A 21,187-nucleotide genomic window follows, 5' to 3' on the forward strand; every position below is an offset into this window, starting at 1 on the left:
CAATAGGCTCGTCAGTTGGGAAACAGGAGAAGACATAGAATCAGAAGATACAGAAGGGCAAAATTTAAAGAAAGATATAGCTGACTGTAGTGGAGATGATTCTTCACTCAGTGAAGAGCTTGATGATAGCAATTTTAGCTGACTGGTTGACCGGAGGAGCAGCACTCCATGTTTTTTAATTCCATACATTCATGGAATTCATAGATGAAAGAAGTTACGAAGGTATTCAGAGAATCAGCTGCTCAGAATACCTTCCTTCCCTTTCCTCAGCGGGAAAAGAAGCTACAAGTCGTGTGAGAACTGAAACAACTGGCCAAGAGTGAGAAATTACAGGCAGATATTTGGAAGGAGATGATACTGAGTACTCTTTACACTCTCAGAAAGGGCAAGGGACAAATTATATCAGCAAGGTATTCCCAGTCCACCCTGACCAGCCAGTGAAACGCTTAGGTGACAGTAAAGGTGAAAGCTTTATGGTATGTTACAAGTGTGAACCAAAACTGCAGCGTTGAGCAAGACATATGAGTGATGATCGTCAGAGCTAAGAATTACATGGCTTGTGAACACTGAGGTCATGTAAGACACCTGAGATTGTGACGTAAGGAAACAAGTTCAAAACAGATGCAAGGACTCATGTAGTTGAGATTGATAGGGACTGATCGTGTTATCCACTTGAAAGGAAATGGGGACGGGAAGGAGAAGAGAGATGCCTTTCTTTCACTTCTTTTGATTTAAGGCATGGTAAGTGGAAAACGAAATTTCAAAAAGAAAAGACAGTTGTATAGGTGATATGTCATATGAAAGAACTGAGAAGCCAGTGGGAGGACATGGCTGGATTTAATTGCCCTGAACATGAAACTGATCTCTCAAAAGACTGCAAAAGAAATGAGCATGAGTTAAACCATGATGGCTTGATGAAAGCAGACAACGCTTGGAAAAGAAGGATGTTTTGCTGAGGTCCTAATTTAGAGCAGGCAGCAGGAGAGTGGGATGGAAAGAAGTAAAATAAGTAGTAGGGAGTGCATAAAGATAACCAGGAAAGAAGTATGGGAACATATGTAGAAGGAGTGGAAGACAGCATATGCTCTATGATGCAGAAGAAGTTGTGAGGAAAGCCCAGACATGTCGCAAGGTGACAAAATATAAAATAAATGCAGTGGATGAAAAGTCTACAATTTCAGGCTACAATATTGAATCTGAAAAGACTGGGACACTGATTAAGAGGGAGTAATAAGCAAGGTGTAGCAGTTCCTGGCTAAAGTGCTTGAGCTTCTATTGACCAAGTCAGCTAAGACACCCCTCTGTTCCTGACGATTTTGGAAAAATCCTGTTCTGTGGCTACTCTAAAATAACTGCTAGGGTTGACAACTCCATCCTTCTTCCTGACAAAGACAAATGGCATCACCATGGTGGTGCTGACAATTACACTAACTTCCTTCTTTGCCCTGCTGGGAAATGTTAATCTTACATATATAAGTTTCTTTGAAAGAGAACTGTGTCTACAAATGCTTTAGTAAAACATTCAATGTCAGTCTTTAGCAGTATCCAGGAAAAAGTCCAACCTTTTTAGGCTTACCACTGCACTAGACTCTGAAACAACTGCTAAGGAGTATGTGAAGCATTGATATTCTTTAGGTTCTCCAAAAGCACGTGAGCTCACAAGGGCATTATAAAAGTTAATCTTTTAATTCCATAAAGTAAGCATTATCTTTATAGACATACTTACCCAAAAGCAAAACTTTCATGAACCACTTACCCTTCCACAAGAGTTCTATTGGCCAAGCGTATACAGTGTTCCCAAAGGATGTTGGAGACTGGCAGTGGAATACGGACTCTCTTAGACACCTCATTCAACCTTCTGTTAAATTCTTCAAATTCCTGATAAAACATAGAAGATGTTTATTCCTTTAAAATAAAAGGGATCACACTCTATACGTCTAACAACAACAACAAAGAATTAGAAATCGACATGAAAGAGAATACTGAAAAATAAGAGCTGAGAAAGCTTAATAGGCACAGACTGCAGAGACAAGTTTAATGTGCAAAGTAGAAAACATACCACTTTCTAGTATATCATTCACATTACCTCAGGGATTTTTTAATTTTTTAAAAGGAAATGTTTCTCTGTTCCCCAGAGGTGTACTTTTGTGTGAAATTGACACCTCTGAAAACGAACTCAGCAGCTTATCTTTCTAATGCCATTTTCCTTCACTCCTTAAACTCATATTTAACTTCTTTAAGTCAATATGCAGCCACTGAAGAAAATCCAGTGATGATCTCTTTATCCCTCTAAATACCCACCCCATCAGCTTTCAAACAGAAGCTCAGAAATATTGTAACCACTTTTCATCTTCAACCTTCCACATCAGGCAGTCCTTCAGTGCTTTAAAAGGAGCTGAGAGCACCCACTGAAAGAGGCCAAACAGTTTAGGAGCATACTGCAGCACTAGATAGCAATTCTGGTTAAGGGAAACCACCTATTTCCACATGAAACATCAACAGTCTGGATGGAGTTGAGCTGATACTATGAGTGAGAAACTACTCAGAACTGAACATAATTACTGCCACAATGGCTTTGTGTTAAATACAGTGAAACAGAAGTCTGCTGCCAGTGACTAATGCCTCTATCATTTAAAAAAAGTATCAAATTACTTAAATACAAAGCAGACTGGTAATGAACCCTCTGTACAACCATCAAAAGCAGTTTGTAGTACAGCCTATTAAGATCACTGTTGTTCAACAAAGCACTTTCATTCCAAGGCTGTTAATCTAGTGGGGTTTTTCTTCCCCTCCCACCATCAAAAATTCAGTAACTGAAGAAAATTAGAAGGGAATCTCAGTAGCCAATTGTGTTTAACACAAATTTTCTGAAAGAAGAATTTGGGAAGAAGAGGCAGCAGAGTACCACGATGTCATGCTTTGACCAGCATACAACTCACCCTTCTAAAGATGAAGACCACTACCTCTCCATGATAATCAATTTCTTGAACAAGAAAGCCTCACTTTACCTGCTTACACACACACTATGACCGAATACAAAATTTTGCATGTGTGTGCACATTACTGTAAACACTGTGCTTACATCTGATATTCCTGGAGTCCCAGTGTACACAGCAAATCACTAATTGCTTAGCAGCAATCTAAATGATTTGGAACAACTACTATTAGCTATGTGATGTAGAGAACAGAATTGGTTTAAAATGGTATTAGCTCGGATCTTCCTGAAGCAAATTCATCAGCAGCTGCATACTCACAAAAGGAAAAGGTTTTATCCCAGAGACCAACTATTTTAAGTACAAACTGATTTTAAAAAGCCATGGCAGCATAAAGAACAGTATTCACAAAGATTCCATCAAATTCAGTGCAATGATATATCCTCTGTCAAATTCTTCCTTCTTTGCCTTGATATTTTTAAGCAGGGAAAAGCTAAAGTGTAAAGGTGTTATCAAAACTGTTATTCAACACCGATATGTAGCTTTTTCTGTGATACATACTTCACATTTCTATACAAAAAATTTGCAGTTTCTCTGTAAGAATTATTATAATTCCACCACTGCCAGAACTTCCTTCTAGAGACCAATAGAAAGATCATTTAGGCATATAAAAAAGAATGAGAAAGGGATTGTCCCAAGAACTGGTTATGTATGCCGTAAGACACAGCAATTGTATAACCACTTCTACTGAATGCAATTGAGAAGTTGGGTGAATAACCTTCCCTTACCTTCCTTTTCAAATGTTACCTTCTAAGTATAGCAGCTTCAATTAGATACAGCACTGTGCTGATTTGACCTACAGCCCCTGTGATACATCTCAAAGACAATCATCAGAATTATCCAGAACAGCAAATAGCCTTTGTTAAAAAACCAAAACACACTGTCTCATGCCACTGGGTTTTCCTTGATGTTACTCCATTTATTACACATTTCTCTGTCATTCAAGACTTAGACATGAAACTCATAAAAATTTGTGGCCACTTTCATCCACCATGTAATCCAAAAATCATCACAGAAAACAATGTGCTAGAAGCAAAAATAATGACAATTCTGGACAGATCTTCTTAAAATAGTTTTCCATTTGTCAGAATGCTGTATTGTCCTAGCCATGCTACTTTAACAGTTTTAGTGAAGTATTACAGTAACTTAATTTTTACATAAACTCCAGCACATCATTTTTGGAGGTCTTTTCCAACCTAGTTGATTGTATGATTCTCAGAAAGTATTCACCTTTAAAAGAGCATCTACATATACATTGTGCTGTGACATGATTTCCTTCACATCCCATTTCACATTAGCCATGAGAAGCAGCATTTGTTCATAATCAATGGCTTTAGCAGCAACAATCCAATAAACTGGTTTACGCAGTTCACTGGCAGTTGACACTGTCTGAAACAGAATATAAATAAAATTCAATTCAGTAAATTTCTGGCTATTAAGAGCAATACAAAACAATGATGTATAAGTATTTGCACCAAAATGTACAAGTTTCAAATCTCTGTGTTTAAAAATCAGCTGTGAATTACACAATTCTGACCTGAGAATAGAACTGCTGAAGAAAAGGCTTCTTGGCAGCTGGCATCACTGCATCAAGATGAGGTTGAAGAAATTCAAACTGCTCAGCCAGAAATACCCTTTGAAAGTAAAGAAAATTTACCGTGAACTAAATGCAACATTTGGCACATCTCTTTACAATTTTTACTCTACAGTTGACATATTTGGCAACAACAATATGCAACCTCGGAAAATTAAGTCCTGAGAAGAACCATAAAAGTTTCATGCCAGCATATCAACAAGTATTCTCAATTCTGACAGTTTTAAAATATGCTTGAATAAAGAGATTAAGGCTTGAATATCAATAATTCATATTTCTATTTTACTCAGGTTACGCTGCAAAAATCTGATCCAAGATCTAGCAAAGACAGTGGCCAAGTGTCATGCAATTTCCATACTGCAGGACAGTAAACATTACTGTTAATAAATCCATGTCAGAATTCCAAAATAACATTCCTAACTACTTACATACTAGTGAATCCATAAGATAGAATTTGATCTCCTATTCCTTCTCAAGGGTAGAATTTGTTAATAACAACATAACAAGGAAATAAATTTCTAAGTATGCATAAATGAAAAAATATTGTTCAAATGAACTTCTAATCTTTAAGTGTCACCTTGTGTGGGGAAAAACCAATTCCTATCTTAATGATTCTTACTATTATTCTGATCAAATAAAAACCACTTTGTAACTTTTGCATTACTTGCTCTAACTTCTTCACAGGTACACTTCTGCCCATTGCAAAGAACATGATAATTCAAGCCAAACCAATATGAACCAAACAGTCTTGAGTCTCAGCCATCACTATTTGAGAACTTAATCTAAGGTTAAGATGAATCACACAGATTAAATACTCCCATTAGCCTCTCTAAAATGAAACCTTTCTCCTGTTAGATTTGGCCTTGTATTGTCACAAAGTACTGGACCATCTGCAGTAAAATTGATTGTGCAGGTTGATAGACCAAATAGTTAGGATCCACTACCTTTAACAAAGAAATTACCTCTACCCCTCATATTTAAAGTCACATTGAGAGGTAGGAAATTTTGACCTCTCAAGAAGGTTTTGGCTTTTAATCACAATTTCTTAAACAATCTGTAGTTTTCAGTGATCACAAAATATCGTGTACAGTAAACAACCTACAAGGATTCTGTGGCCACCACTCTCTCTGCCAAACCATACAGTGAATTGCCAGATGTCAAAACAACGAGATGACTGAGATGGGGGCTTGGCACCTTCTCTTTTCTCTCTTCAGCAGCTGTGAGAGTTCCTGCAGGATCAGCAGAGACCTCCTAAAACAAAGAATTAAACAAATTAAAACCCACAAAAAGAGCAAGGATGGCTCCAGCTGAGCAGTTTCAGATGCCAGGTAAGATGAAGGAATGTTTTGAATTCTAAGGTGTAATTTAAATCAAGCCTGAATCTAAAGACAACCACGGAGTTTTACATCTGAACAGTATGGTGTAAAAAGAGGTGAAAAAAATCAGATCATGTAAATCAGTATCTAAAGAAAAAGAAAAAAAAGAATAAAAGACAGAGAACAAACTTCTTACTACACCTTAACACCCAAACAGGCTTTACCCCAACTGCCTTTTGGGGAGATTGATTTCTCACCCTTGGGTATACAGTATCTTCAATCTGACAGCAACCAAATACGGAGACATATTAAAGGAATGCTGCTTACGCATGGGCTTTGCTGCTTATAGGAGCTGTGCCTAGTTTAAGTAAAATACAACTGATGTTCTGGAAGAAAGATAAATTCAAGCTGACTACAAAGGCCACCAGAAGTTTCTTCCAGGCTTCATGGCAGAGAACAACTGTGAGAGGAGACCTGAAACAGAATAATTGCTATTCACATGGGGTTTTTTCCTGACATTTTTGCCTAAGGTGAAAAGTGGTGCAGTGAGCCCCAGAAACACTGATGGAACTTAGTGGTGGTTTAACTCATTCTCTATATCAGGACTGAGACAAGGAGGATTATGCATTGTAGATCTTGAAAAGCTGAGATAAAATGTACTGCACAGATGATCAGGAGAAAAGGGGAAAAACAACAGGGAGGTTATTGTGATAGCAAAATATCTGACAGACCCATTGTGGTTATACTGCAGCAATTAAAGGTAGGGCAGGTGAAAATTGATTATGTCAAAATGTGTAAGGACTTGGTGAGAATTTAAGTGATACAGAACGAGCAGAAAGATCAAAACTTTGCTGCTATAAACAAAGCAGCACCAGAATGTGTTTACTGCATGGATGAAAGCCAAGCTAAAAGTGACATTAGGAATATAAGACAACTGAGAAGATAATAGTGTCCAAGCTGTTAAAAATGGTTTGAGGTGTGGAGGAATAAAAAGATCACAAGTTCCGCTTAACTATCTTGGGTTTTAGTTGACAGTTTCCTCCTGTTGTGTGACAGCCCAAGGCAACAGGGAGGTGGATTTGCTAAATCAGAAAGGCTCTTTCAGTTCTGCATCTTCCAAAGACGTCAAGCACAAACATAAAAATGGGCTACAGCAGATGGAACCACACACAGACTGGGAAAGCAGAGTTCTCACTAACAAGGGTTAGGAAAGTATCTTCAGACTTATAAAAAAAAATTTGTGACAAGGTTACAGAAGCCAGAAGCAGATAAAGCAGGGAGCCTTGACGGATCCCCACAGAAATTCTGACATTTAAAATGAGGACTGCTGACTGAGCAATACCATTGACACATCATTTGTAGTGCTAAAAGATCTCACAGAAATAAATCGATGAGCAGAAGATAAAACTTCTGAAAGAAGCTTATGGCAAATGCTATCAGATGCAGTTACACCGAGCACAGGAACAATTCTAAAGGCTAGCCACAATACAACGTGATTTGAAAAATGAATTTTCTTTGCTCTGGTCTGTGTTCACATTCAGCCAGATAAACCTGTAATTAAACTGGCCAGATTCATCACAATACTATGAAGTTTGCATACTGCTGAGTCTATCAGAATGGATAAGCAAGTCAAAAGGCCTGGATGTTTGCTAAAACTCAAGCAGCCCCTTACAGGCAGCTATGATACCTACTGAGCACATTCCCAAGTATACTGCACAGGGGCAACGACAGTCAATTAACTAAAAATATTAACTGAGCCAAAGACACCATCGATTAACTATCAAAATTCCCTCTTGATCTGCTCTCTCTTTTTCTTTTTTAACTTTATGCCATTCCAAAAAAAAACCCACAAACTAAAACAAACACACAAACTAAAACTTATGAAGATTTAAGTCTGTATTTATGGCACTTCAAAATTGCCTGCCACTTTGGACACATTTTACACAACTTTTTTCTTCCTGCCTGCTTCCTATGAAGGTAAATATCTTATGAACCTTTTAAATGCCAAAATTATGTTGCAGTTGAAGACAAAAAATGAACATGAGACAAGATTCCCTCAACCAGGGAATCAAACTTTAGTTCAAATATACTGGTCAAACACAGCACAAGCAATTAATTCTCCTAGCTTGTTCTAAAAAGCAAGCACAGCAAAATCATGTTGATAGGAAAAAGGAAGCCCAAGGAAACAGCTGGTGTGCCAATCCCCAAGAAAAGCACAAGATCACTCTGCAAGGGCTTCAGAGATGCATGTGGTTTTTCCTCCTGCGTTCCTTAACAGAAATTATCAAATGACTGAAAGCAGCAATAATAGGGCAAAAGATATAGGCTGGAACAGAAAAAAAGACTACAGACTATTTAAAGAAATCAGATGTTTTTCAATGGGCCAGACCTGTTAAAGTTAATCCCTCCAGTAATTAAGACAATCTGCAAGACAATGTCTGTTGACAGACATTCCCTTTGAGTACCATAGCAAACGGGTAAAGTCCTGTAAAACTGAAATTGAGTGCCAATCTCAAGAGGAGAAGGAGGAGGACAAGGTGGGGAGTAGAAGGAAATTATACAGCAGCCAGCCAAACTTTCATTTCAAGAAATGACAAGTTACACTGAGAACATATTGTAGCACCCAGCATCAAGTATGCAGAGAGCTATACCAAAGCAGAACAAACTTGCTTAGCTTTTCCCTGTGTCAGACTAGCAGGTCTTGCTGATTGAGCAGAACTGTTACATATCTAAGACACATCACAGCCCACACAACATCCTTGTAAGCAAAGTGGGCAAAATAGATTTGACAAAATAACTTCAGGGTATATGTGGAACTGATGCAAACTACAAGATGCTCTTCTTCCTTGCCAAATGGAAAAAACCTGAAAGTGTTAAAAATTTTTTACAACTCCAAACATTAAAAAGCACTAAACTTATCTGAACAACAATTCCATTAACTGTAGCAGGCACAGAAGGACAGGTTAACCAGCACTGCATGCAAGCACCTTACAGCAGGTCTTACCTATTCAGTTTTCTCTAGTCTTAGCCCAATTCCCTCATACTGTCATAAGAAAAGAACTGAGTTTGACCAACCTGATCTCCTTCTACAGCAAACTGACCTATTCAGTAGATGAGGGGAAAGCTGTGAATATAGTCTATCTGGACTTCAGTAAAGTATTTGACACTGTCTCCCACCACACACTTCTAGAAAAACTGCCTGCTTGTGGCTTGGGTGAGTGGAGTCTTCAATGGGGAAAAAACTGGTTGGATGGCCACGCCCAGAGAGTTGTGTTAATGGAGTGAAATCCAATTGGCAGCTAGTGGTGTTCCCCAGGGCTCAGTATTTGGGCCAGTCCTGTTTAACATCTTTGTTGATGATCTGGACATGGAGATTGAGTGCACCCTCAGTAAACTTGCAGATGACACTGAGTTGCATTGTGTTCAGTTTTGGGCCCCTCACTTTAAAAAGGACATTGAGGCATTGAAACAAGTCTAGCAAAGGGTAACGAGGCTCATAAAAGGTCTAGAAAATATGTTGTATGAGAAACAGCTGAGGGAATTCGGTTTGTTCAGCCTCAAGAAAAAGTAGCTCAAGTGTTGTTTGTCACAAAGGGACTTCGGGGTGCTGGTGGCCAGCTGGCTCAGTATGAGCCAACAGTGTGCACAGGTGGCCAAGAAGGCCAACGGCGTTGTGGCTTGGACCAAGAATAGTGTGGCCAGCAGGACTAGTGAAGTGATCATCCCCCTGTACTCGGCATTGGTGAGGTCACACCTCGAGTACTGTGTTCAGTTTTGGGCCTCTTACTTTAAAAGGTACATTGAGGCACTGGAGCAAGTCCAGCAAAGGGCAATGAGGCTCATAAAAGGTCTAGAACACATGTCATACAAGGAACAGCTGAGGGAATTTGGTTTGTTTAGCTTTGAGAAGAGGTGGCTCAGGGGTGACAGCTACCTGAAAGGGGCTGTAGAGAGGTGGGAGATGATCTCTTCTGCCATGCTATCAGTGAGAGGACTAGAGGGAATGGTCATAAGCTAAGACAGGGGAGATTCAGAGTAGATATTAGAATTAGGGTGGTCAGGCAGTGGAACAGATTGCCCAGAGAGGTATCTGGACCTGGGACTGTAAGATACAGTTTAGGGTTTAGGGGTTATAGTGGAGTGACAGGTTAACAGTTGAGCTTGATGATCTTAAAGGTCTCTTCCAGCCTTGATGATTTTATGACTGGTATACACAACTAGCAATTTATAAAAGCTGCTTTGCTATAAAAGCCTGAAAAATATCAGGATAAAGAAGTGGTAAAGCAGGCTTATGAGTGCTTTACCTATTAAAGGTTTGCTAATAACAGTAGTATGAGTTATAGTGTGTGCTTTGGCAAGTATCTTTATGAGATATCTATATTTGAATTAAATTTCATCTGGAACATGTTTTTAAAACAGAAAGGCACACATTAGCAAATAACAGGCATCAAATGAATGAGAGCATGATATTGTTTGATTAATTGTTAGGTACTTTACTTTAGCATTTAATTATTTATTTCCAAGAAGAAAATTTTTAATGAAAAGGAAAAAAAAATACATCTATCTGTGTAAGGAACAAGTCTCTTCTTCAATCTCTTTCTCAAAAAAAAGTTATCTGTAACAAGAGAATATTTTCATTTCAATAGTTTTGCCTGAACCCAGCAGCAGACCTCTGTTATGCCTTCCTTTTTAGTGGGAAAAAGAGACATAAACAAACTACCTAAATTAGAATGATAAGCTATCTAAGCTAATTGTCAAAAATTTGACATTGAATTTGCAAGAGTGACATTTTTATGGGGCCTAATCTCATTGTGAGAACAGAAATATGTACTTACTTCATTTATTCGAAAGAACTTATGACCAAAATAACTGATTATCTGCCAATTATGGTAGAGATAGTTGGCAGCTAATTACAATCATCCACTTTCACTACAGAAAAAACAGTAAACTCCACAACCTGTCTCCAGCACACAAAATTCTGCGGATCACACTAATAAACCATAATCTTTCAAAACTGTGCTTCTTCTGACCTAATACTTTTTGCATAAACTTTAGTTTTAGAATTGCTTTGATTTAATATGCATATACAATAGCAACAATTTTAGTTTTGATTCAGCAGTACCTCTAAATGCTACTGAAGAAATCCAGATCTTAAAGGAGTTGTGTTCAAAGGCATGGACAAATCCATACTATCTGAAAAGGTTCTGGCAGTAGAACAGTGTACAGCAGCTCCAACATGCCAACTCTGTTATCAAGAACTTGATGTGTGTTGATGGACAAGGAAAAGCAGACTAACTCCAAATATTTACCTAAGACAGGATAGCTCTATCATCTATTTATAAAACCACAATTGATAGTTTCTGTAATATCACGAGCATAGAGTACAAGAAAATAAAGCAACTCAAGAAAATATAACTCCTTACCATATTTAAAACCTCTCTGAAAATGGCTCAATTAACTCCAAGTAGTTGCTTCATATACAAGCTTTTTTTAATCACAATACATGTACTGAAAGCAACAAATCAAGTTTTTTTACTCTTCCTTAAGCTTACACATCCCTAATAGCTCTTGAAACATAAGGCTGAAAGTGATAGGGAAGACCAATTGTAAAAGCATATTTCTTTCAAGGAAAAGTACTTTCTGAATATGATGTAAATGTGTTAAGGTTTAAAAATGGTATTTTACAACACTCCTACTCTGTTTTAAATTGCAAGATTGGTATTTTCTTGCTGAGGGGCACAAAGCTTACCAAGCAGGTAATCTTGGCTTAATACCTTTGGAAAGTAAATCAAATGTAAATGATGTAAGCTTCTACAATGACCACCACTCTACAGACTTCGAGAGTGCAAACCATTAAAAATGAAACAATAAACCATCTTGAGAAACCATACTATTAATTTTCTATTTATTTACAATACTTTGCAAGTAAGTGATACCTTTATAGCATTACAAAGGGCCATGCAAGGGATCCCCAAGCTTCCCAACACTTGGTGCACACATCTTCCATGGCCCCGGGGCAGAGTTGACCAGCATTGCCTTACTGAAGGCTTGAGGTTTCTGACTTCAAGAGTGTAGATCCTCCATGCTCTTTGTCACAAAAGGAGCAAGTGCCAAACCTCAGCTGGGTCAGGCCCATTGATTTCACAAAAAGAGTTCAATAAAGTTTGCACAGACACTTCTGGGATCTTTGCATTTCATTTATGTTTTAGTGTTCCAAGTTAAATGGCAGACTTTTTGCACAATAAAATTACTAAAAGTTAGAAAGTTTATTTACTATTTTGTCTCATCCAAAGCAATAAAGCCTCTATCAGTAATCACTGTGTGCTAACAATGGGAAAATGAGTCATTAACTACAGTCTAAAGAAATAAAGGCCAAGTAAGACTTCACAGAAAAGCACACCTACTGCCACAGCCTTGGGAACCTTACAAAAAAACCATGTAAGCTGATCTAGTCTGCTCACACACATTTTTACTGCAGCACTTTCTTATTCAAAGAAAGTTATTCAGGAGGAGCTCCTGTCAGTTTCCAGGTGCTCAGCTGCGACTTTGTGGACACTCCTGTGCACTTCTCTGGAATCAGCCTGTTTTGGGTGCCCAGCAAGAAGGGTCTGAGGTGACTAAAACGAGACGGCTCAGTGACTGCCCAAAGAGAGACCAATCAATTGCCAAACCCATAAGATTTATCCAATGAAATAAGCAAGAAAACTTCAGTAAATTATTCGTCTACTTGGATAATACAGTCAAGTAAACAAAAAAAGCTGTATGAAGAATTCTAAATGAATAATGTGAAAAAGCAAAACAGCTGCAGAAGTCCTAGCATAATTTCAAAGTGCTTGTCATGTCAGAACTTTCTTTTGAATACAGAGTTATCTGTCCTTGACAAGCAATTCAGACACCTTAAACATCGCCATTACATACATATTAGAAATCTTTTTCAAAGAGACAAAGAAAAAAGCCCCCTAAATCATGTTTTCCTCAGTTTTTGGGTTTTTTTCTTTCAAGCAGTAGGAGACGAAGAATCACAGCTACTGCTTCACTGAGGACCTTAGCATCCTGTGTGGCATGCCCATGTCAATTAAGAAATTCCACAGCTGAGACTCTCCAGAGTTTGCCATTGGTATGCCAAACCATTTGCAACAAGGTACATGTCCACACTAAATAATGCAGGACTGTGCTGTGACATTTTAAGCAAAACTGAATTTTTTGTTTCCAGAACTGGGACTTACATAATTGAACCACAGTGCTCCACAGCATCAAAAGGTCAAAGCCAAACTGGGGTGGAAAGTTAGGCATGAAGAAGAAAACTGTTCCTCCTAATCCTTATCTTATTTGTACAGGTAAAAAAAACAAAAAAAAAACCCCAAACAACAACAACAACAACAACAAAAAACCAAAACCATCTCTGCACCATCAACCTCTAACCTACTGACTTTGCCAAAAGACATATACTTTCTGGGGAAAGTGCTCAAAAGCCAAAGTAAAGACAGAATCTAAAATACATTAACCAATACTCATTTATATCAGTGATTCCTTCCATCTGCTCTTCTATACATTGCATTGCAACCACAGTGATTTATTTTCTACTGCTGTAAGGCACAGTAGCTCTAACAAACTTCATTCTAAATTTCAGTTTTGCTTGAGCAATCCAGTTTGCAATGAAATATTTATGAGTATCCCATGGTTATTTGCCCTCAAAATCTCTTTTGAATGCAGCAATACTACTCAAGGCAGCTATTTACATACACAGGACATTCACAAACAACACCAAGGTAATGGCAGTATCACGACTACATTACATGTTGTGAAGATACAGAAGCGGCTTAGAAACAGACAAAACAAGGAATTAGAAGTAGAAATTTTCCTTCCAAACCACCAACTATCACAGATCACACCAATCTGATTGATGACTTGTACCTACCTGGAGGCTTACAGGTCTCAGTGAACTAATATGAAAATCATTACTGTCCAAAAACATATTCCTGTTAATAATGACAAACATAAGGACCAAAGGAAGTGCTTTAAATTGCTGCAGCCTTTTTGCTCCCTGACTGCGAGCCAGAAACCCAACTTTGTCTCTCAGTGGTCCAAATGAAAACCAGGATAGTACTTCTTTTCCAGGTATTGTTAGTATACTGCAACTACAGTATATATTAAAGGACAGACAATTCTTGCACCATAATAATAGGAAAGTATAAGCTTAGAACAGAGTAGCTCCAGAAGGAGTTACAGGGGATGCTTCCAATTGACCTCCATACCACTCATACTGAAGATGCTAGAAAGATGCAAGAAAGAACACTTAGCGCAGCTCAGCTTTAACTTGCCAGAAGTGGAACCCCTCTTCCACTGCGTTTTTTCCTTCACAAAAGAAGCTTAAAATTCAGCTGAATGATAATAAAAGTAGTATACTCATAAAGGTATCTGGTATAAACTAGATAGCATTAATTCGATCTCAAACAGAAACTACAGAAAGTCTATGAAAAGCTGGAGGAGATGGCCTCTATATCCTCCAATTATTCCCCTAACTACTGACAATAAATATAGAATAAATAAGACTTCATCCACTGATATTTAAAATAAATAAATAAATAAATAAATAATAATAAATAAATAAAATAAAGAGGAAAGGTAGGAATCAATCCGATCATAGAGCTCAGCCTTCACAGGCACTGACAGATTTGTAGAAGTATTCTGATCTACACGAAAGTCCAGCAGAGCCTTAGTCACAGATTCAGAATTGTTGGATTCAGACTATCTTTATAAAAAGAAAATATTGATGCTGCCATCAGGAACTGAAATGTGACAGAAATGACAGCACTTAATAAAGTCACCATGGATAGAAAATAATGCATAAAAATACAATTCCCAACATGCCATGAGACTGAACCCCACAGAACAAACATGAGTATGTTCAGAAAGCAGTTTACAATGATCTAAGATAAGACAGACAACTCCTGAGAGCATCCAGAACCATCCACACAATCTTGAGAAACGCTCATTTCATGACACAGGGAAAATGAATCTTGACTTTCACAAACTCTTAAAAATAAGCAAACAATAAGTAAAAATACCCAGAAGACTTTTTCTTCCTCATAATATTAATAAATCTCATATAATACCTTTATATTAATAGGAGTCAGCTAAGATTTCACCTTTTATTCAAATCTCACCTTGAATATAGCTATTTCAATTTCTGTTACATGACATTCCTGTTAATGACTGAGGAAGAACAAGAACTGCTGTTATTTTTCCAGTTTGCCCCAAGAAATGTTTGGGGTTTTAAAATTATTTTAGCTCCCAAAAAAATACGTAAGGCTCTAAAGCGCTGTCAGAAACCATCACTACAGAGTAGGTTCAAAAAACTAATTCCATAACTTGGCTATTTTCCATTATCTTTAACTGATTAATTTGTAAGTTCTTCTTAGAATTAATTTTTCTATCTAAATAGATCACCTTTGAGAAAAAAAATCAAGATGATTAGCCTTTTTCTGTTTTGCAGTGGTCTGTGGTTATTAGTTATCTTATGCTCCCTCTACTGACTCTACAAGAAATCACCCCAAAACCCTTTAAGATGCTTCTCTGAAAGAACATGTTAGGATTCGATATAATACTTCTAGGAATTAAAAAAGGCACAAGCACATTTCTGTGGGGTGAAATCCTTGTGAAAGTCAGAGTAGAGGTTCTGTCTTTTTCTATCTGAGACAGAAACCTTAGAAAATAAATCCTTCTTGTAGCATCCATGGTATTAGCTACTATATAAGCCATTTATGATATTGTTAGGAAATTATTCATAATGTTTCAAGGATAATGTATTCAGGTGGAAAAAGAGAACTTCAAATTTCCATTTTTGCATAGTTCTTAGCAATATTTATTTACAAACTGCTGCTCAGCTGAATCCACAAAATCTATCTAAAGTCTTCTTTACTCCTCCTCCTGTGAAGGACAGTTATCTACTACCAGTGTGACATGAGCACCATATTTACTTTTCACATTTTGAAAATAAGTCATGAAGCAACCAAGCAGATATAATGTAAAAAACATACCAGGGAAAGTTCCCTAAAATTGAGAAATGACTTAATGAAGGACTTAGCACATTACCTCTCTTATCCTATAAGATGAATGATCGTCAGGATGCCTTACTGCTTTTCTCTTTTACTGAAGAAAAATGAATCATCTATTGTGCTGTTTTGGGGTTTTTTTTAAATAAAACATCTCTTAATAAGGATAATACTGAATGTCTTTCTTTATTACCTGAACCATGACAGAAGATTTAAATAGAGAATTTCATTGTTACAAATAGCAAAAGCTATTAAACTAGTATCAAGTGATTTCATACAATAATGATCTCTACATCACGAAACTAAGCCTTTGTCAATACAGACAATGAATGTGAAAAGAGAAAAAAAAGATCAGAAAGCCATGATGAAATATAATTCCTAAATTTCGTACACAGACCTTTACTCTGCTGAGCATTAACAAAATCCAGGTGCTTACCAGATCAATCAGACTCTCCTGGATTCTGTTCAGTGTGGTGCGTAGCCTGCTGCTACTGAGGCCCAGTCCTGTTGATTCAAACTGGAAGAAATACATTCTATTTAAGTTGGGAAAGGAAATCTCATTGGTTTAAATTTTGCAGTGATAAAGCAAAACTCAAGTTTGCAAAGACTGTCTACAATTTACTTACGCTAAAGTTTTAACACATAATCACAACCATACAAAATGAAAAGAAAATCAACAGAGGTCACAGCACTCAACACTGCAATGGTGTGAAGAATGACCCAAGTACTTATCATGAAGATGACAACTTACCATTCATACCAATAAAATAACCAGTATCTTTTATTGTTATAATACTGTATGTGGCTGCAGGGCCCTAGATTTTCTCATGTGGGCAATGAGCCCAGAATGGTGCACCACAATGCCCTCTCCAAGACTTGCATGCGTACCACACCCAAGCCAAATGGTCTTCACTAGCCATAAAATCTCTTGTAATTATTAAATATGTATCTTGCAAATGTAATTATAACCAGTGATCTTTATAAAACAGTCATTGTTACTCAATGCTTATAAAGATCTACCTGAGAAATGTGCCATCTTCATGTTCATGGCTCAGGAGTATATGGGGCAGATGCTCAGCTGGGATAAATCAATACAGCTACACTAATTTCTTGCTAAGCACAATGAATTATACCAGCTGAGGGTCTGATTTCACATGCATAATTATCGCAACTATTTTTCTTCTACTTTCAATTAACAAAAAAACCCAACCCAACAAACCAACACAATAAGGAAAGTGGAATGTGGAAACACACATTTCAGTCAACAGTCTGGGAGGAAACACACATTTAAGTCAACAGTCTGGGAGGATTTGAATACAGTTCTGGTATGTGATTCACACCAAAAGGCAATTTATTGAACAATATTTAGAGAACTGTTGTACACAGTATTATTAGACTTCCTTTCAGTGGGTTGAATCAGGGAAAGAAATGCATGAGTTCATGTCATCTCCTCTGCTCCTTTTAAATACAAAACAGTATAATTTTGGTCCCCATTTACTGCATATAAAGTCCATCCGTCCCAATCCTCCTCTGTATTAAAAGAAAATTTACATCTGAGCCAAACTCTCACTGGAAGTATACTCTGATGAGATTTAGAACCTGATCTAGGAGACATAATCACTATCCTGTGTCCACATTTGATAAACTGATAAATAGAAATGTTCATGCCTTCGTTTTTCTGCAAGTCATGTGAGACATTTTGCACAAAAAATTTGCATTTTTCTTCAAATTTTTATTGTAGAATCATCAGTTCTGAACTGCTGTGATTTTGCAGGTACATGGGTGAAAAAGAAAATAACATTTTTCCCTTTAAGAAACATGCCCTTAATTCTCAAAATTATTGTTTTTTTTTTTTCATTTTTAACTTCATGTAGCACATTTTCAAGATATGGACACAAGGACTGCAAATTCAAGAGTGACTATTCTCTCTGTTAAAGTAAGAACAAGCCAAAAAAGAAACTCCCTGCTTAACAGGAAAAAAATATGTATATTAAAAATATATTTGCAGTTTCAGTCATTAAATTTTATTTTAAGAATTTGCACCATCAAAACTACTCATCACATGATCTACCACTAATTCTTTTTCCTTCTGCCTTTCAACTGTTAACTTTCAATACTTATCAGTAATTTTCACTTGTTTATCTCATACTGACATATTTCTTTCTAAAAAATGGTAATTTTATAGTTGAAACACATCTGAATCAAAAGGAATGCAAAGCAAAACTTATAATTCCATAAAATATTACATATCAAGAACTCCAGATATACCAGGCAACCTGGTAAATTTTGTTTTACAGCCGGAAGTCAGAATTGTGCATTCATATGTATGATGACAGAAAAAACTAAGATGCAAAAATCCCCCAAAATTACTGTTCCTCAGAATTTTTCACAATGACACAACCTTACAGCTTCACACAGAATGCATCACTCATCAGTACATATGCTTCGCTTCACAGAAGATTTTGCTATATCTATATGCAAAAGGATAGCTATTTAAATTCCACAAACTGATGACCTAGTAAAGCTAGTAAGCAGAGCATTAGACAATTTACAGAATAATTTTCCTCATCATCAGTTCTGCATAACCCTTCATAGTTATAAAAAAAAAAGATAAGTTTACAAATTATTGTAATGTCCTGTCAAGAAAATTAAAGCTCTGCTCAATTTTTTTCTGCTAAGGAAAACTATTTTGTGGCATGTTCAGAAATATCTTACACTTCAGTGAGTAGATATTAAATACAGGCAATTCCTTGTAATTTTATGTTGAGTTGCTCCATAATTTAAGAAAAGGCAGCCTTCACTTGCATCCCACAAATAAAAAACATTTTGAAAGAGCAATTCTGGTTACACTGGTGTTAAATTTTTGGCAGTGAAGAAAGCCAAATACTAGCTACATAGGATAATAACTCTAAAGAGGTGTAGAACGAGCAATGGCTTAGCACCATGACTGGACATAGAAGCCACTATGTCTATTTTAAATCCATTTTCAGTGAACTGGCAATGAACTGTACAATTAATCACTCTCCTTATGTGTGTACTAACTCACATATACAACATAGGCACAATATTCACAAATAATTTCAACCATTTAAGGAAGTTATACCAGCATACTCTAAGAATCCCATTTGATGTTGTAAATTAAAATAAAACAGGAGCATTCTCAGTGGTCTAAATCACATACCATCACCCATCTCTACTGTCTAAAGGTTTATAAACAGTGTGGGGAGTGAGGACATTTAGGCAGCATTACAAGAGGGTTTATTACAATCATAAACCCTTGTAAGCATTGCATTTCCCAAGGAAAATCATCTGCCAAAACAAATATTAGGCACACTAGAAAAACATCACAATTTTACCACCCATCTGCTATAATGTTTACCTGCCTAGCACTGTGCTGTTCTCTGATAGAAGCAGAGAGTGAGGAAGTCGGTATGGGCTTTAAAAACACAAAACAGGAGGTGCAAAAAAATAAAAATGAATGCAACACAATGAGAATACCAGAGCAACTGACTAAGCCAATGGAAATCAATTATCTTAAAAAAAAAAAAAAGCAACCAAACAAAAAAAACACCCCTAAACACCCATCCTGCAAACACAAATTGTAAATACATTTGCCCTGCCAAAGAGAACAGCTCAGAAACATTTAGAACCCTATGCTGAGTCTGAAAATCCATTATAATTTGCCAACAGATGATGATAAATTTGGAACCCCATGATATTATTACTTGTGGAGTAATTTAGAGGCCAAGAGAGGAGAATGTTTTAAGATGTTTCCTATAAAGACAATTTGCTTTAAGACAATTCTGTTGAAAATTGATATATGTTACATAAAGACATTGCCAACAAGCATTTATTTCAAGTACAAGATCACTCAAACCCTCCTTGTTTTCATTAACGCAAATAGTTTGACAGAACACTAGATCTGAAAAAGTATATTTCAAACCTCTTAAACTTGAGTTACTACTTAATTTTCATGGACCCTTCTCCTTTCCTTTTGCTTATTATTATCTAAGTTAAGGAAATACACAAAAATTAAATCACCTCATACTCTATGGACCCTAAACCACCACTGTCCTTCTGCAGACTGCTCCTTCATTACCCACCTCCTGCCACTACTTTTAGGTATTTTGTGTTCTCTTTCCTCCATTTCAATACTGCTAGAAAAAATAATAGAGAATCTATTCAAAATATAATAGGATTCATGTCCCAGTGATAATACTCCTAGTCCCCATTTCCCTTATTAGGCAGTATTTGAATCAAAGAGATCTCCTCAGCATTTTCATTCTGCGTGTACAGTGATACTTGAAAAATGTTTCCACCTACCGTGTCATTTCGGCCAAAAAACGTATAGACAGCATACAGATAGTAATCGAAGAGCTGGGACATGAAGTGGATCACATCAAACGCAATTGGTTTCAGAATATTCATCATTTGCATGTATTTCCCTTAAAAAGTAGATACATAAGATCAGTTTCCTCAGCCTAAGTGCTACAGTGTTGAGCTTGACAAACTCAAAACCAGTTTTACAAAGTGCATCATTTAGCCTTGAATATTGATTAAGGACAACTTAGTGATAGTTTAGAGACTGTGAGGTTTAAAAACAAAGCTAAAAATGATAGCTAAGACACAATAAATACCTCAAGACTTCTCAGAACATGGATGTTAATCCATATCAAAATGTCTTCAACCATTTTTGGCCTTCTGGTGCCAAATTCAAAATATACAACTTTCTAGCTTCAGCTTCATTCAGCCAAAAAATAATAATCTCCTAAAGTAGTCCCTGGCAAATGCTATATAGAGCCAACGAGGATTTTATGCATTAGTGTGTGTTTATATATGCACATATTAATATTTTTTAAGCAACAGAAAAGCACAGTGTAAAAATTACATGCCCAAGATTGGGTTTCACCCAGCAACTCTAGGAACAATGCATTTCACACCAGTGATACAATTCTGGCTCTCCTTCCTTTTAGTTCTGCGGCAAGAATCCCAAATAGTTTTAAGATGTATATTTGAAATGTTTCTAGAGGGACTGACTGTGAGTAAAGGGTGATGCTGGGACCCTGGCATATCCAGGGAGAAGAATAATTTCTTCTTTTCTTTCCTATTCTTTAGTGTAACACATTTGATTTGGGAAATTAAAAAAAGATAATAAATAATAGAAATAATAGAAATCTATGTTACCCAAATCAAACTGATCATAGGATTTGGACTCGGAAAGAAATTTTT

General features: G+C 36.8%; 1 protein-coding gene across 1 annotated transcript in view; it reads right to left on the reverse strand.

Moving 5' to 3' along the window:
- The window catches only part of LOC103806015 (coiled-coil domain-containing protein 132), a gene marked incomplete at its 5' end in the record, with an annotated part of 46,592 nt that overhangs the window by 3,478 nt on the left and 21,927 nt on the right, over positions 1–21,187 (reverse strand). The window contains 6 exons of the mRNA XM_009078686.1: positions 1,757–1,878; positions 4,224–4,382; positions 4,531–4,627; positions 5,690–5,838; positions 16,395–16,475; positions 20,282–20,403. Coding sequence (XP_009076934.1) covers positions 1,757–1,878; positions 4,224–4,382; positions 4,531–4,627; positions 5,690–5,838; positions 16,395–16,475; positions 20,282–20,403 — 730 coding nt within the window. The remainder of the gene's footprint in view (positions 1–1,756; positions 1,879–4,223; positions 4,383–4,530; positions 4,628–5,689; positions 5,839–16,394; positions 16,476–20,281; positions 20,404–21,187) is intronic.

The sequence above is a fragment of the Acanthisitta chloris genome, unplaced genomic scaffold, assembly GCF_000695815.1.
Source record: "Acanthisitta chloris isolate BGI_N310 unplaced genomic scaffold, ASM69581v1 scaffold357, whole genome shotgun sequence".
Lineage (NCBI taxonomy): Eukaryota > Metazoa > Chordata > Aves > Passeriformes > Acanthisittidae > Acanthisitta > Acanthisitta chloris.